At 69.0% G+C, this 14,562-nt stretch overlaps 3 protein-coding genes across 7 annotated transcripts; 2 read left to right on the forward strand and 1 right to left on the reverse strand.

The window, feature by feature from the left end:
- Window positions 1-55: 55 nt before the first annotated feature.
- On the forward strand, window positions 56-6,065 carry LOC311214197 (VPS9 domain-containing protein 1-like). Of its 4 annotated transcripts, none has more exons than XM_084294670.1 (17): window positions 56-181; window positions 496-565; window positions 664-756; window positions 831-993; window positions 1,157-1,268; window positions 1,363-1,425; window positions 1,688-1,740; window positions 1,828-1,915; window positions 2,053-2,138; window positions 2,230-2,693; window positions 2,779-2,908; window positions 3,014-3,184; window positions 3,272-3,353; window positions 3,888-3,992; window positions 4,071-4,189; window positions 4,691-4,985; window positions 5,056-6,065. In XM_084294670.1, exons 1-17 carry the CDS (start codon window positions 68-70, stop codon window positions 5,980-5,982), a joined length of 3,135 nt encoding a protein of 1,044 aa, XP_084150796.1. In that variant the 5' UTR covers window positions 56-67; the 3' UTR covers window positions 5,983-6,065. The 4 variants fall into 4 exon arrangements, with proteins under 4 accessions (XP_084150796.1, XP_084150797.1, XP_084150798.1 ...); XM_084294671.1 differs by having other exon boundaries at window positions 2,230-2,668; window positions 2,783-2,908; window positions 2,988-3,184; XM_084294672.1 differs by having other exon boundaries at window positions 2,230-2,668; window positions 2,783-2,908; window positions 3,288-3,353.
- A 468-nt stretch (window positions 6,066-6,533) lies between these two features.
- CDK10 (cyclin dependent kinase 10) lies at window positions 6,534-9,855 on the reverse strand (the record flags this gene model as incomplete). Of its 2 annotated transcripts, none has more annotated exons than XM_084294683.1 (13): window positions 6,534-6,887; window positions 6,957-7,009; window positions 7,272-7,411; window positions 7,487-7,610; window positions 7,768-7,827; window positions 7,936-8,005; window positions 8,118-8,170; window positions 8,481-8,548; window positions 8,698-8,779; window positions 8,899-9,001; window positions 9,110-9,181; window positions 9,392-9,464; window positions 9,745-9,855. In XM_084294683.1, the coding sequence occupies 13 exons, from the start codon at window positions 9,853-9,855 to the stop codon at window positions 6,784-6,786; spliced, it is 1,113 nt and encodes a 370-aa protein (XP_084150809.1). In that variant the 3' UTR covers window positions 6,534-6,783. The 2 variants fall into 2 exon arrangements, with proteins under 2 accessions (XP_084150809.1, XP_084150808.1); XM_084294682.1 differs by having other exon boundaries at window positions 6,534-6,840; window positions 9,745-9,840.
- A 1,274-nt stretch (window positions 9,856-11,129) lies between these two features.
- CHMP1A (charged multivesicular body protein 1A) lies at window positions 11,130-14,562 on the forward strand. The gene is made up of 7 exons (XM_084294689.1): window positions 11,130-11,201; window positions 11,289-11,308; window positions 11,951-12,028; window positions 12,588-12,734; window positions 13,137-13,265; window positions 13,517-13,704; window positions 14,400-14,562. Exons 1-7 carry the CDS (start codon window positions 11,195-11,197, stop codon window positions 14,419-14,421), a joined length of 591 nt encoding a protein of 196 aa, XP_084150815.1. The 5' UTR covers window positions 11,130-11,194; the 3' UTR covers window positions 14,422-14,562.

Below are 14,562 nucleotides of genomic sequence, written 5' to 3' on the forward strand. Positions count from 1 at the left end.
CCGTCCCGGTTTAGGTTCCCCCCCCCCCCCTCCTCCCCGCAGCCCGGTACCGGGCGTTCCGGCCGCCATGGCCGCGGCGGGCGGCGGTGGCGGGGCCGGGGCCGGGCCGGGCAGGGCCCTGCAGGCCGCGATGAGGGCGGCGAGCGGGGCTCTGGAGATGGACAGCGGGGGGAGGCCGGCGGTGAGCAGCGGGCACCGCAACGGGGGGGGGCTGGGGGGGATCCGGACCCCCATTTGTGTGTGTGTGTGTCCCCAAAAATGGGCTTTTTAGCATCAAAATCCCACCCCCCTCTCCATGTGTGTGACCCCCCCTCCCCAAAAAAGGGCTTTTTAACATCAAAATCCACCCCTCTCCATGTGTGTGACCCCCCCTCCCCAAAAAAGGGGTTTTTAGCATCAAAATGCCCTCCCCCTCCATGTGTGTGACCCCCCTCTCCCCAAAAAAGGGCTTTTTAGCATCAAAATCCACCCCCCCCCCGTTGTTTTTTGTGGCAGGAGGCCTACGTGGAGTACCTGAAGAGCATCGCCCTCATCTCGCAGGCCCTGCAGGACGAGGCGCTGACAGGTAGCCCACCCCCAGCCCGTGCTGGGCCCCCCCCTCCCCATAAAGGGGATGCTGAGGGGTGTGGGGGGGCGGCCCTACAACCACCCCACTGTATGCAGCTGGGGGCGAGGGGCTCGGCCCCGACACGCCGAAGATGCTGAAGCTGGCGGAGCAGTGCCTGGAGAGGGTCAAGTCCCTGGCGGCCGCGCTGGGTGAGCCTTGGTGGTCCTGGGGGGGGGCAGCGGGGCGGTGGCGGGGGTGGCTGAGCCCCTCCTGCCCTCCCCAGGCAAAGCCAAGGCGAAAGCGGCCCCGCAGGAGCGCGGCGGGGGGCCCGCTCCCGTCTCCAGGCACCGCAGGGTCTTCTCGGATGAAGGGGGCAAGCTCTCGCCCTTCCTGCCGCCGGAGATCTTCCAGAAGCTGCAGATCGCCGAGGCGCAGGCAGCCCGCAAGTGAGTGGGGATGGGGACGTGGTGGGCTGGCAGCAGGGGCTGCAGGGTCAGCGTTTGCCCAGCCCTGCTGCTGGGTCCCATACGGGGCAGCCCCGAGCTGGCTGCGGTGCCTGGCTCGTGTTCGGGGTCACCCCGACGCCCCTACAGCCCTGGATCCCCGCAGGGAGCTGACGCCGCTGGAGGAGGCGTCGCTGCAGAACCAGAAGCTGAAGGCTGCCTACGAGGCGCGGGTGGCGCGGCTCAACCCCAGCCAGGCCGTGCAGAAAACCTCACTGGTAAGCGGGGAGCTCGGGGTGGGGGCTGCTGGGGGCGGTGGGACCCCCACCCGGGGCTTTTGTGGGGTGCCACCGACGCAGCATCGCTTTGCAGACGCTGTCCCTGCAGCGGCAGATGATGGAGAACCTGGTGATCGCCAAGGCACGGGAGGAGACCGTATCCTTGCCGCTGGGAGAGAGCTCAGAGCAGGGGCCGGGGCTGTGACAGGCTTTGGGGGCTGAGTTTTGCCCCGTTCCTGGCTGTTCTGGGGGGCTGAGGCTGGAGAGGTGCAGCCTGTGCCCATCCAAGCTGCCTCCGTGGCACCGCTCAGCCAGCACGGGGGTCTCAGGGGGCTCCCCCTGTGCCACCCCATGCACCCAGCCCGTGCTTGTGGCTGCTGCTTCCTCAGTTCTGGAGCCTTAACTCTGCCCTGGCCCAGCTGCAGCGGAAAATGGAGGAGCGGCGCCTGCGGCTGCAGGAGGCGGCCAACAGGTGAGGGCACCGGGTGTCACGGAAGGGGCTGTGAGGGTGCAGGGGCCTCGCTGCATGCCCCCTCACCCGGGACCACGGCACCCCCAGGAGGTTCTCCAGCAGCGTGGCCCTCACCCCCGAGGAGCAGGAGCAGAGAGCGCTCTACGCTGCCATCCTCGAGTACGAGCAGGACCACGTGAGTATGCGCCGGAGGCTGCTGCCAAAGGTGCTGTGGGGGCAGGAGGACGTGCTATGGGGCAGGAGGACGTGCTATGGGGCAGGGTGAGGCGCTGTCCCCCCATCCCTGCTGATGGACCACGGCTTCTCCCTCAGGACTGGCCGCGGCAGTGGAAGGCCAGGCTGAAGAGGAGCCCGGCAGACCTGTCCCTGGTGACGGGGCTCTTCTCCTGCCTCCTCAGGTACTGCGGGGCTGGCAGGGGGCTCTGCTCGGAGCCGGGGGGCGCAGCCGCCTGCCGGTGCCCCCCCCTCACCCCATCCCTCTGCTTCCAGCTTCCCCGAGCACCCCATCGCCCAGCTCCTGCGCAAGCTGCAGTGCGCGGTGTACACCCGGCTGTACCCGGCTGTCAGCCAGAGCAGCCCCGAGGCCGCCCCTGCGGCCCCCTCCGGCCTCGCTTTCCTCTCTCTGGATGCGGGGGGGCTGCTGCCTGCAGAGCCGGGGGGCCGGCGGCTCCGAGCCTCGCGCAGCCTGCACTGCATGTTCTCGGTGCCCGAGCACGGCCCGGCCGAGCTGCGGCACAGCCTCTCCAGCGCGCCCCTCGCCGACGGCAGCCCCGACACCCCCGGGATGGAGGGGGACCCCCAAGCCCCCCGGGAGAGCTCCTTCGAGGACCTGGAGCGGTTCCTGGCCTCACCCGAGGACTGGCCCTTGGGGGAGCCCCCGGCCGGCCCCGGGCAGGCGGCGTCGCTGCAGGAGCAGCTGAAGGGTGTGGTGAGGGACATCCACAATGCCATCGGTGAGGGGGGGACGGGGGCACGCAGGATGGGGACGGGGTCTCGCTGTGCCCAGCCCAGCGAGCTGCGTAACTCCCTCCTTCCCAGACAGGCTGCTGTCCCTGACCCTGCTGGCCTTCGAGGGGCTGAACACCGCCGCCGGCAAGGACCAGTGCCTGGCCTGCATCGAGGAGGCCTTCTTCCCCCCGCTCTGGGCCCCGCTGCTGGCCCTCTACAGGTACCACAGCCTCGAGGCTCGGTTGGGGGCTCCCGGCCCGGCCCCCCAGCCCCAGCAGCCCCCCGTTGTCCGCCCCCAGGAGCGTGCACCGGCCCCGCGAGGCAGCCCTGGCCCGCAGCATGGAGCGGCACCGCAACGCCAGCCCCGCCGAGCTGGGGCTGCCCTCCCGGCTCTTCCCCGCCGCACCCGGCTCGCCCCCCGCCTACGGCGCCGCCGTGGAGGACCTGCGCCTCATCCCACTGGAGACGTGTCCCCGCAGGAAGCTGGACTGCATCGGTGCGGAGCCGTCCGGGGGCGTGCTGGGGGTGGGGGTGCACGGGGGGGCAGCGGGGACGCCCCTCAGCACCCTGCTGTGTGCTGCAGTGCGAGCCCTGCGCAGCATCTGCGAGTGCGCCGAGGAGTACTGCAGCGCCCGCGACAGCCGCGCCCCCACCTCCGGCACCATGTGAGTACGGCGCTGCCAGGGGGGCGCCCGGCCCGGGGGGCAGCGGGGTCGGTGCTCCCCAGTGCTGCAGGGCTGCTGGTTGCTGCTGTGGTTACTGGTGGCCATGGGTGCTGGTGACCCTGGGTACCAGTGGCTATGGGTGCTGGTGGCCATGGGTGCCAGTGGCCAGTGGTGCCAGTGACCATGGGTATGGTGTCCTTGGGTGTCATTGGCCATGGGTACCAGTGGCTATGGGTGCTGATGACCCCAAGTGCTGGTGTCCTTGGGTGCTGGTGGCCATGGGTACCGGTGGCCATTGGTGCCAGCGCCCATGGGTGCCAGCATCCTTGAGTACCAGTGGCCACGGGTGCCGGTGACCCTGGGTGCCAGTGGCCACGAGTGCCGGTGTCCATGGGTGCCAGTGGCTACGAGTGCTGGTGTCCATGGGTGCTGCTGTCCTTGGGTGCCAGTGGCCATAGTTGCCAGTGGCTACGGGCACCAGTGCCCCCGGGTGCCGGTGCCAGCAGCCCCCCTGAGGTGTCGTGTCGCCGGCAGCGGTGCGGACGACCTGCTGCCCCTCGTGTCCTTCGCGGCGCTGCGCAGCGGGCTGCCCCAGCTGCTCCCCGAGTGCGCGGCGCTGGAGGAGTTCATCCACGAGGGGTAGGGGGCTCTGGGGGGGGGGTTTTGGGGGGTCCCGGGGGGGGCTGTGACCCCCGGCGGTGACGCCGCGTGCCGCAGGTGCCTGCTGGGCGAGGAGGGGTACTGCCTGACCTCCCTGCGGAGCGCCCTGGCCTATCTGGAGACCCTGCCCTGAGCCGCCCCCGGGACCCCCAGGGACCCCCCGGGACCCCCCCCCGGCAAGTGGCGGGGCTCGGCCCGCGGGGGGGCGCTGCGGGGAGGGACACGCCCCCCCTGGCGTGACGTCACGGTGGGCGTGGCGCGGGAAAGCGGAAGGGGCGCGGGGCTGGGCAGGCAGGTGGGAGCGGGACCGGACCGGGACCGGCACCGGGGGGGGGGAACCGGGGGTGGGGCGGGGGGAGGGAACCGGGGCCGGTTCGGGGCCGCCGGGCGGGGACCGGGGAGTGCGGCGGGGGGAGCGGGGGGTGACCGGGGGCGGTGCTGGGGCGGGGAACCGGGGGGGCACCGGGAGGAACCGGGGCCGGTAGGGGGCCACCGGGAGGGATCCGGGGTGGTGCTGCAGCGGGGAACCGGGGACACCGGGACCGGTAGGGGGCCACGGGGCAGGGAACGGGGCCGGGGGCGGTGCTGGGGCGGGGCAGCGGGGGGCAGCGGGGCCGGTAGGGGGCCACGGGGAGGGACCGGGAGCACCGGGGGCGCTGACCCGGGGGTGCCCGCAGGATGTGCGCGGGCCCGGCGGTGCGGCAGGAGTACCGGCGGAGCCTGGAGCGGGGCCGTGCGGGCGCCTGCCCCGACCCCTCGTTCACCGAGAGGCTGCGGCAGCGGCTGCGGGCAGAGCCGGGGCTGCTGCGGGCCCTGCAGGACGACGCCGGAGCCCTCCTGGCCCGGGGGCTGCGGGGCCGCCGCGAGCTGGAGCCGGCGCTGCGGGGCCTGGCGGCCGCCTTCGAGGCACTGGAGCGGGCGGCCCTCAACCTCTACCTCTTCCCCTGGCGCAAGGAGTTCGGCACCGTGCAGGTAAGCAGGGGGGCTGGGGGGCCCGGGGAGGGAAGCCGAGACCCCCGGTGTCACCCCGCTGTCCTTGCAGACCTTCTCGGGGGCCTACGTGCACTCGCTGCGGGCGGCGCTGCCCGAAGCTGATCTCCTGCGGAGTTTCGGCCGCCTGGGCTACGCGCGGCGGGACGAGCACCGCCTGGCCGTGTGCCGCCGGCCCCCGGGTGCCGAGCTGGCCGCCGCCGCCTGCGGCTTCTTCGCCTGCCGGCTGGAGTGCGAGATCCTGGCCGAGGTGCTGCAGCGGCTGCGGCCCCGCCGGGTGCGTGCCGAGGAGCTGCTGGAGGCCCGCAGCCTCGCGCGCGATGTGGAGGCCTGCGTGGAGATGCTGCGGGAGCTCGCACCAGGAGGCGGCGAGGCGGTGGCCGCCTGTGATGACGATGACATGGATCTGTACCAGGAGATGCCGGAGAACCCCAGGGACGGCGGGGAACAGGAGCTCAGCCCCCCAGCGCCAAGCTCCAGGCTGTGGCGGGACCCCGCGGGGCTGCAGGAGGCCCAGGACATGCTCGGGAGGAGCTGGGACCTCTGTGAACACAGCGAGCTCGGGCGGGAGCTGCTCCCCCCCATCCCCAAGCCGGACGCTTCCTCCTCCTCCTCTTGCTTTTTCCTGGAGCAGGAGCTCAGGGGGGCCGGCGGCAGCCCCCAGATGCTCCCCCCAACCTGGCTGCCCCCTGGGGAGCCCCCACCCGGCAGCCAGGCCGAGGCCGTGCCCCTGGGTGCCCCGCAGGAAGCGCCCGAGCTGCCCTGCTACCAGCTGCACTCGTGCCTGCGGCAGGGCGCGCTGCCCTCCTACTGCTGCACCACCTGCCAGCAGCTGCACGCCGGCTCCTGCGCCGCCGGGCGGGCCTGCCGCAGCCAGCACCGCGGCCAGGAGCTGCGCGGCGAGAGGCAGCAGCGCCTCTGGCTGCAGCGGACAGAGGTGGACATGCTGCTGGCCGACAGCTCCAGCGCCCGGCCCTAGCAGGGCAACGCCAGGGGTGCTGCTGGCTGCCGAGCTCCTGGACGTAGCGGGGCGGTATGAGGAGGGCGGGCGCGGCGGGCCCCTGCTCCAGTTGCTGCTGTAAATGGCTCCGTGCGTCCCAGTAAAACGTGGCTGCCTCGCGGCGCGCTGGTCTTGTCTGACAGGGAGGGAGCAGGGAGGAGGAAGGGCTGAAGAGCCCCCCCCAACCCCTCATGGGAGGGATGGGGCTCACAGCGCTGTCCCCAGGGTGGTTTTGTCCCTGGGGGGCTTCAGCTGGGGTCAGCTCGGTGCTGGTGGCACCCTCCAGGAGCAGCTCTCGGCTGGGCCAGGCCTCGCCTCAGGCTGGGGGGAGGGTGAGGGCCGCATCCTGCCCAGGTTCTGCCCCAAGGACCCGGCTCACACCACGGCTGTGTTTGCAGCTGCTTTTATTGACAGCACAGTCAGGGTCACACCGCACAGCCCAGGGCTGGCCCCGCCAGCCCCCCAGGTGTCTCTGTCCCAAACCCCGCTCCCCCCATCCTCCCCCCCACAGGCCGTGCCCCCATCCCACCCCCAGGGAGGAGGCGGCGCAGGGCTGAAACCCACCTGGGGGCTGCGCTCCCAGGCAGGGCAGGAGGGGATCAGTGCTGTGACGGGGTCACAACTCAGGCTCTGGCAGCCCGTGGGTGTTTTGGGGTGAGCCGGGCACCCCTCAGGGCTGACGGAGCCACGTGCCCGGCCAGCAGCGGGGCAGGAGCCAGCGCCCAGCCCCACAGTCGCCCCCGCGGCGAGCTCCCGTTACCTCCCGCTGCGGGACGGGGCTCAGGGCTTGCCCCGTTTCGCCTGCGTCTCCGTCCCCGTGCTGGTGGAGGCTGCCCGCTTGTTGCGGTGGTGCGGGAAGGTGGGCATGAGCTCAGGCTCGCAGGCTGGGGGGCAGAGAGGCGGCTCAGCGGGGCCCCAGCTCCGCAGCCCTGGTTGGTGGGGGATTTACTTACGGAGGGGCTTCTCCTTGAAGTAGGAGCTCTCCAGGCAGTCTTTCGCTGTCGCCCTGTGGGGGCAAGGGCACGTGGCAAGCTCTGCTTGCAGCCCAAGCACGCTGCTGCCTCCCATCACCCCCGCAGGTGGCCTGCTCTCCCGGTCCCCAGCCTGCCCACGCTCCTCCCTGGGCTCATTTCCACCCCAGCACCCACCCACGGGGCTGAGCTGCCCCCAGCCCGAGGGACAGTCCCTACATCACGAGGGACAGTCCCCTCCAGGCGGGCACGGTGACACCAGCAGCCCCAAGCCCTGCCCACGCAGCTGGCTCTTACCGCTTCTTGGGATCGTACATGAAGAGGAAGTTGAGCAGACGCAGCCCGGCCTCCGACAGCCAGGGGAACTTGTGCTTGAGGTTGTTGTAAGGCTGCTTCCGCAGGGTGTACTGACTCACCAGGGGCAGCTTGGAGAAACCCTGAGGGCAGGGGCGCAGAGAAATCAGGCGCAGGCAGGCAGGGAGGGAGGGCAGCGCTCACAGAACGGCTCTCACCGGCCAGATGTTCTCGTTGGGCGTCCCCAGGAGCTGCACGATGAGGTCGATCTGGTGGATCTCCGAGGTGCCCGGCAGCAGCGGCTTGTGAGCCAGCAGCTCGGCGAGGATGCAGCCCACGGCCCTGCGGCGCAGAGGATGTGCAAGAAAGAGTCAGTGGTTGCAGGAGAACCCCCGCCATCCCATAATCCCTGTGTGTGTTTGCAGTCCTGGCTCCCGTGAACCCCCCAGGCACTGCCCAGCCAGCCTCGGCCCCTCCTGTCCTTTGTCCCCACCCTTACCACATGTCAATGCTGGTGGTTTGTGTCGTTGTCCCCAGCAGCAGCTCAGGCGCTCGGTACCTGCGCAGGGAAGGGGCAGGTCTGCAGGAAGCCCCCGCTGCCCCCTGCAGGACTCGCCCCGTGCCACCCCGAGGCAGCACAGCTCGGGGCCCCGCACCCAGCACTCACCACAGCGTGACGACTTTGGGGGTCATGGGCTTCGGTGGCATCCCGTAGGTACGTGCCAGACCGAAATCCGCTGCAAGAGAGGAGCCCCGAGGTGAGGGGAGAGGTGAGATCCGTGCTCCGGCCGCTCGTGGAGCAGAGGGAGAGCTGCAGCCACACCTGCAGCAGGAACTGCAGGGGCTCACCTATCTTCACGCAGCCTTTGTCAGTCATCAGCAGGTTGGACACCTTCAGATCCCTGCCAGGAACACCGAGGGGCCGGTCAGCGCTGCCCTGCAGCCGTGGTGCCTCCCACACCTGCCCCTCCCCAGAAGACACCGAGCCCCTGAGCTGGCTGCTCACTGAGAGAAGTGCATCTCAGCATCCCTGCCACAGCTCCTACACTACCCAGTGTTTGCACCACGCCCCACCCAGAGCTTCTCCACACAGCGCTCCCTGCTCCCGTGGCAGGGGCGCAGGAGCTGAGGAATCACCCCACAGCTTGAGGGCCCTGCAGGCTGCCTCCCAGCAGCCCCTCCTCCCCACCACGCCTGTCCCCCCGCTCCCACCTGTGGATGATGTACTTGTCGTGAAGGTACTGCAGGCCCTTGAGCACTTGCAAGATGATGCACTTCACCTGGGGACAGAGGACAGTGGCGTCACCCGCTGCGTGCCCAGGAGGGAGTGCAAGGCACAGGGAACCCACACTGGTGGCCAAGGTGCTTTGGCTGGAGCTGCAGCCCCCTCTCACAGGTGGCATTCCTAAAAGCCAGTCCCAACCTTTACCTGAGCCTCGGAAAAAGGCGTCTGCATGTTCTCCAGAAGGCTGGCGAGGTCCTGCTCACAGTAGCCCATTACCAGAAAAATACTGCAGGAGATGGGACAGAGGCAGGTAAGGCACGGTCTGTGCTGGAGCAGCAGGAAGGCATCGCCTCTGAAGAGCCGAGAGGGCAGGAGACGACAGGAGGACGGAGGGGGCACTCTCACCTCTCCAGGTGGTTCCCCACGACCACTTCCTTCAGCTCCACGATGTTGGGGTGGTGGAGCTCCAGCAGCAGGGTGATCTCCCGCAGGCTGCTGACGGGCATTCCTGGGGACAGCGAGAGCCGCACTGCACGAGTGCCTCAAGCAGGGGCCAGGGGCGCTGCTGTCTGCATGAGGAGCCACCCTTGCCGCGGCGTCCCTGGTCCTTTATTACCTTCTTTCTCATTGTCCATCCGCACCTTCTTCAGTGCCACGGTCTCATCCGTTACGGTGTCCCGGGCACGGTCTGGAAGAGCAGCCAGGCGCTCAGCACCAGGAGGCAAACGCCGGCTTTATTCCCGATCACTGGGGAGGCGCTGGCACCGCTGAGCCCCCTCTCAGCCTCAGGCCCGCTGCCCCACAGCCCAGCACGCTTCGCTCCCAGGCTGAGCACCCATCCTTCCGCCCAGGCACCGTCCCCCTCCCACGCCGGGAGGGCAGCCAGCCCCGCACTCACACACTATGCCGTAGGTGCCCTCCCCGATGCGATTCAGCTTCTCGAACTCCTTCACGCTCCGGCACCTCCCCAGCTGCAACCAAACCGGGGGTCACGGCCAGGAGCTGCCTCGGGGGGGGGCCTCCCACGAGCGGAGGGAGGCACGGCCTGACGGCAGAGCTGCCCCAGGCCCTTCTGCTGCAGGGACGGCCCCGGCCTGGGCCCAATGCCCCCTCCTCAAGGCCCGGTGCCCCCCCTCAGGGCCCGGGACCCCTCCTCAAGGCCCAGGCCCCCTGATCAAGGCCCGGGACCCCTCCTCACGACCCGGCACCCCCCGAGTCCCCACCCCACGACCTTACACCCCCGTCCCTCACCCTCTCGGACGCCGGCACCTCGAAGAAGCCATCCGCCCACAGCCGGGGGAAGCGCAGCGGCTCCAGCTCCCCCTCAGCACTCCCGCCCTCCGCCATGGCCGCCTCACGCATGCGCCCTCCCCCCCGGCGCCGCTTCACGCATGCGCAGTGCCGCCCGGCGCCGCCTCACGCATGCGCAGTGCCGCCCTCCCCGCGCGGGGCCCTAGCAACGGTTGCTATGCGCGGCGCGGCCCGGCCCGGTGAAGGCCCCGGGCCCTGTCCCCCCCCCTCTCAGGGCCCCGCCGTGCCCGGGCCCGGCCCGCAGCGCTCGCAGCCGGCGCGGTGTGAGCCCAGCACTGGCGTTTACTGACAGCCGGCATCGTGGGGAGCCCCCGGACACGGCTCCCGGGGAGCCCCGGGGCCGCGCTGCCGGTGGCGGCCGCCCGCCCTCGCCGCGTGCTCCGTCACCACCATCAGGATGGTGTCCTCCGAGGGCGACGAGACGATGATCCTGGGGGCACGGGCGGGGCTCTTCTTGTCGGCTGCGCCTCCTGAAACAACCGGGGGGGGGGGAGGGCACCGTGAGGAGCCCCGCAGCGGCACCGGCTCGGTGGGAGCACCGGGACCACCCCGCTCTGCGTGGGGCCCGCACCCACCGGGGGGCTGCTGCCTGCCTGCCCCCCGCCCCCGCTGCCGCGTTCCCAGGTCGCGGGAGCTGCTTCCCACCCGCCTCCCGACACCGGGCACCTGTGCTAATTACGCAGCATGTATATTAATTATATTTTAATCATTAAAACCCGCCTGGCTGCGAGCACGGCACAACGGGAGGCGGCCGATTTGTCTCCGCTCTCCTCTGTGGGGCAGAAAAAAGGCTGGAGGCGTCACGTTATGGGGCTGAGCACCGGCACGGTAACGGTAACGGTACCGGCAGCCGCCCGGGGGCCGGAGCTCCTTGATCTTTGCCCACGAGATGGGGCTGGGAATAAAATTTTCCCTCTTGGGGTCAACCGGGGTGGAGATGGTGATGGGCGGCAGCTCCCTGTGCCCCGGGGGGTGTCCCTGTCCCGGTTCCCATCCGTGTCCCTATCCCCGTCCCTGTCCCCGTTCCCGTCCAGGGCACACGGTCCCGCCGAGCCCCCGTTACCCATCCTACGCAGGACCCTGCAGAGCGCCTGCCCCATGGCTGCCGCCGGGGTCGGGGGCCCTTTATGACGGCCGGGACACCGGGCACCGGGTTCGCCTCGCCCCGGTCCCGACCCCGGGACTCCACCCGGTCCATCCCTGCCCGGCTGCCCCCAGCCCCGGGGCCCCGTTCTGCCCCCCCACCCCCCCTCCAGCCCCGGTGCCCCGCCCCACCGGGGGCCGCCCCCACCGGGCGGCGGCGCGCGCACCCCGGAAGCGGCGGCGGCACCCGGAAGCGGCGGCGGCACCCGGAAGCGGCGGCGGCACCCGGAAGCGGCGGCGGGGCAGGATGGACGGTAAGGAGCGGGGGGGGAGGCCCCGGGGGTGGGGGGGGATTCCCGGGGGGGGGGGGTCCCGGTGCTGAGGCCGCTCTCTCCCCGCAGACACGCTGTTCCAGCTGAAGGTGAGCGCGGCGCTGACCCCGACCCCACACCGGCAGCCCCGGGACGTGCCCGCCGCATTAGGGGCCGGTAACGGCGGCCGTGCTGCGGGGGGGGGGGGCAGTGAGGAGCGTTATGGGGTTCCTTGGGGGCGGGGGGGGCACAGGGACCCTTTTACCCTCCCCTTTTACCCTCCCCTTTTACCCTCCCCTTTTACCCTTCCCCTCTTTTCATCCTCGTATTTACCCCTTTTTCTCTATTCCCCCTGTTTTTAACCCCCCCTTTGAACCTCTCCCTTTGTGCCCCCCCTTTTAACCTCCCCTTTGTGCCCCCCTTTTTTAACCCCCCTCCTTTAACCCTTCCTTTTTATCCCCCTTTTTTAGCCCCCTCTTTATAACCCCCTTTTTTTTTACCCCTCCTTTTTTCCCCCTCTTTTAACCCCCCATTTATACCCCCCTTTTTTTTTTTTTATCCCCTCTCCCTTTTAACCCCCCCCCCAAAAGTCCCTGTGGGTCCCGTTCTAACGCTGGCTCTGCTCGGCACCCCGGGGTGCTGCCCCCCACGAGCAGCCCTCCCCGGGGAGGTGGTGGCGCTCCCCAGGCCCCCGGGTTGCTGCCACCACCTTCCCCGCGGTGTCCCGGCTCTAACCCCTGCCTCCTTTCCAGTTCACGGCCAAGCAGCTGGAGAAGCTCGCTAAAAAGGCTGAGAAGGACTCCAAGGCGGAGCAGGCAAAGGTCAAAAAGGTGGGTGGCAGCTCCTCATGGGGCCACGGGTGCTGTGCACAGGGGCTGGGGACCCTTCCTCCCCCCTTGCCCTGCATCGAGGGATGGGGCAGAGGGGCAGTGCCCATCTCCAGGCTTTGTGTGCACCACCAGTCACAGAAAGTTGGCCTCAGAATGCTTTAGGAATGTTTTTTTTTCACTGGGAGCGTGCTGGGGCACAGGCTCCCCAGGGAAGTGATCCCAGCCCTGAGCTGATGGAGGTTGAGAAACGTGTGGGCGCTGCTCAGGCATCAGCTCTGATCGCTGGGGGGCTGCGAGTTGGACTCGAGGACCCTGGCGGGGAGCACAGGGGGGTTCTGTGATCGTAAGTCCCACGCTGAGATCCCGGCTCTGCAGGTGCCTCCCTGTGACGCCGAGGAGGATTTCAGATTTCATTCCATCCCGAGGGCGTGCTCCCTGTCGGCACGGGGTCACAGCAAAGCTGCTTCCTGCCGGAGGCCTGTCAGGCGGGGATGGATCGCGCGGGTTTGTGAGCACAGAGTGGGTTTTTGGTGCTAGTGGCTGTCCTCTGCTCTTCCAGGCCCTTCAGCAGAAGAACGTGGAGTGTGCTCGTGTCTACGCGGAGAATGCCATTCGCAAGAAGAACGAGGGGCTCAACTGGCTCCGCATGGCTTCCCGCGTGGATGCCGTGGCCTCCAAAGTGCAGACGGCAGTGACGATGAAAGGGGTAAGGGTCTCTTCTCCAGCGGGGGGCTTTGAGGGCGGTCTGCGCCCTGTAGAACCTGCCTTGATCACCTCAGGCTCCCCTGTGCCCAACAAGGATCCCGTGAAGCTTCGTGTTGAGCCCAGGCCCTGCTGGTCTGGGGTCTGGTGCAGCTTCTGAAGTGCCACAGAGGGCACTGCAGCAGAGGGGCTGCTCCTTGGGGCTTGTGCCTGCTCCCCTGCCTCTGCTACCCCCTGCGTGTGTGTCTGCAGGGGGGTGGGCTGGGATCTGCCCTCCCCAGGGGTGCAGGGCTGCTGTGCCCCCCCCGGCTGTGCTGTGCCCAGGGCTCTGTGCCAGGGATTTGCTCTCAGCAGCGATGACTTTGCTTTCAGGCAGTACCCATTAAGCAATCTCCTCCTCTTGCAGGTGACAAAAAATATGGCTCAGGTGACAAAGGCTCTGGACAAGGCTCTGAGCTCCATGGACCTGCAGAAGGTGTCTGCCGTGATGGATAAATTCGAGCAGCAGGTCCAGAATTTGGATGTTCATACGTCGGTAAGTGGAGGAGGCCTCGAGGGGCCTGGGAGCTCTTCTGTGTGTCTGGTGTGAGAGGAGAGAGGCTGGGCAGGCCCCGGCTCTGCTGCCCAGCAGGGAAGGCTTTGCTGTAGCCTTGTTGTCAGGCTTGAGGCCGTGGGGACCATTCTGGGGCAGGGGCAGTGGTGATGTGGGGTCTGTGGGGTGATTTTTGAGGGAAAGAAGTCGTGCTGGGCCGAGCAGCTCTGCCTGACGGGCTGTCTCTGTTTCAGGTCATGGAGGACTCCATGAGCTCCGCCACCACCCTGACCACGCCGCAGGAGCAGGTGGACAGCCTCATCGTGCAGATCGCCGAGGAGAACGGCCTGGAGATCATGGACCAGCTCAGCCAGCTCCCCGAGGGGGCTTCGGCGGTGGGCGAGAGCTCGGTGCGCTCCCAGGAGGACCAGCTGTCACGGAGGTTGGTTCTCTGCAGCCCGAATTCTTCACGGGGATCTCTGTCAGCACGAAAGGTGTTAATTAGCACGTCGTGCTTGGCCGAGGGGGTGCTGAGCTCCTCTGTGATGCTCAGGCGAGCCGGAGCCCCACGGTGTGAGCCCTCGCTGCACCCATCCAGCCCCGGGAAGGGCGCAGGCAGGCGAGGTGGCTGCTCAGGGCCGGGGGTGGCCACTGGCACGTGGCAGCAAGCTGTCCTCGATCTGGCACCACACCGTCTGCCCTGCTCCGTGCTCGCCCTCACGCAGCTGCTGCTGTGCTGGGAAGGCTTGGCGCTGACCCGCAGCCAGCTCCGGGAACAGGCTGTCTCTCTGGAACTGCCCCAGGAGGAGCCGATCAGCTTCCTCTCCCCGCTCCCTCCCCGCGTGCGATGGCCCCGTGCAGCCCTCTGGGGGGGGCACCAGGCATCTGCAGCCACAAGGTACCCACGGGAGGAGCTGGGAGCCCCATTTCTGCAGCAAAATAGCTGCGCTGACAACAGATGATCCGCATTTCCTGCAGGCTGTTAGGGTTGTGTGCTCCGGGGCAGGATTTCTTGCCTCTCCGCCGCTGGAGGGAGGCAGAGGCGTGCCCTGGGCTTGATTCCTCGTAGGTTCTTCCTGCTCGGCAGCTGATCCTGGCTGCTCTCATGCCGCTTCCCTCTTGTTTTCTCCCTTCCAGGTTGGCTGCCTTGCGGAATTAAGGCCTCCTGCCTCCCCCGCGGACTGCTGCCACACTGCTTGTATGGTGTGTGGGGACGGAGGGACCCAGGACTCCTTCCCCTCTGCCCCTTACGTCCTTGCTCTGACCTGCTGGCCGGGCAGGGCCGGCCCCTCCTGCAGCA

Source organism: Netta rufina, assembly GCF_964035555.1.
Source record: "Netta rufina genome assembly, chromosome: 13".
NCBI classification, from domain to species: domain Eukaryota; kingdom Metazoa; phylum Chordata; class Aves; order Anseriformes; family Anatidae; genus Netta; species Netta rufina.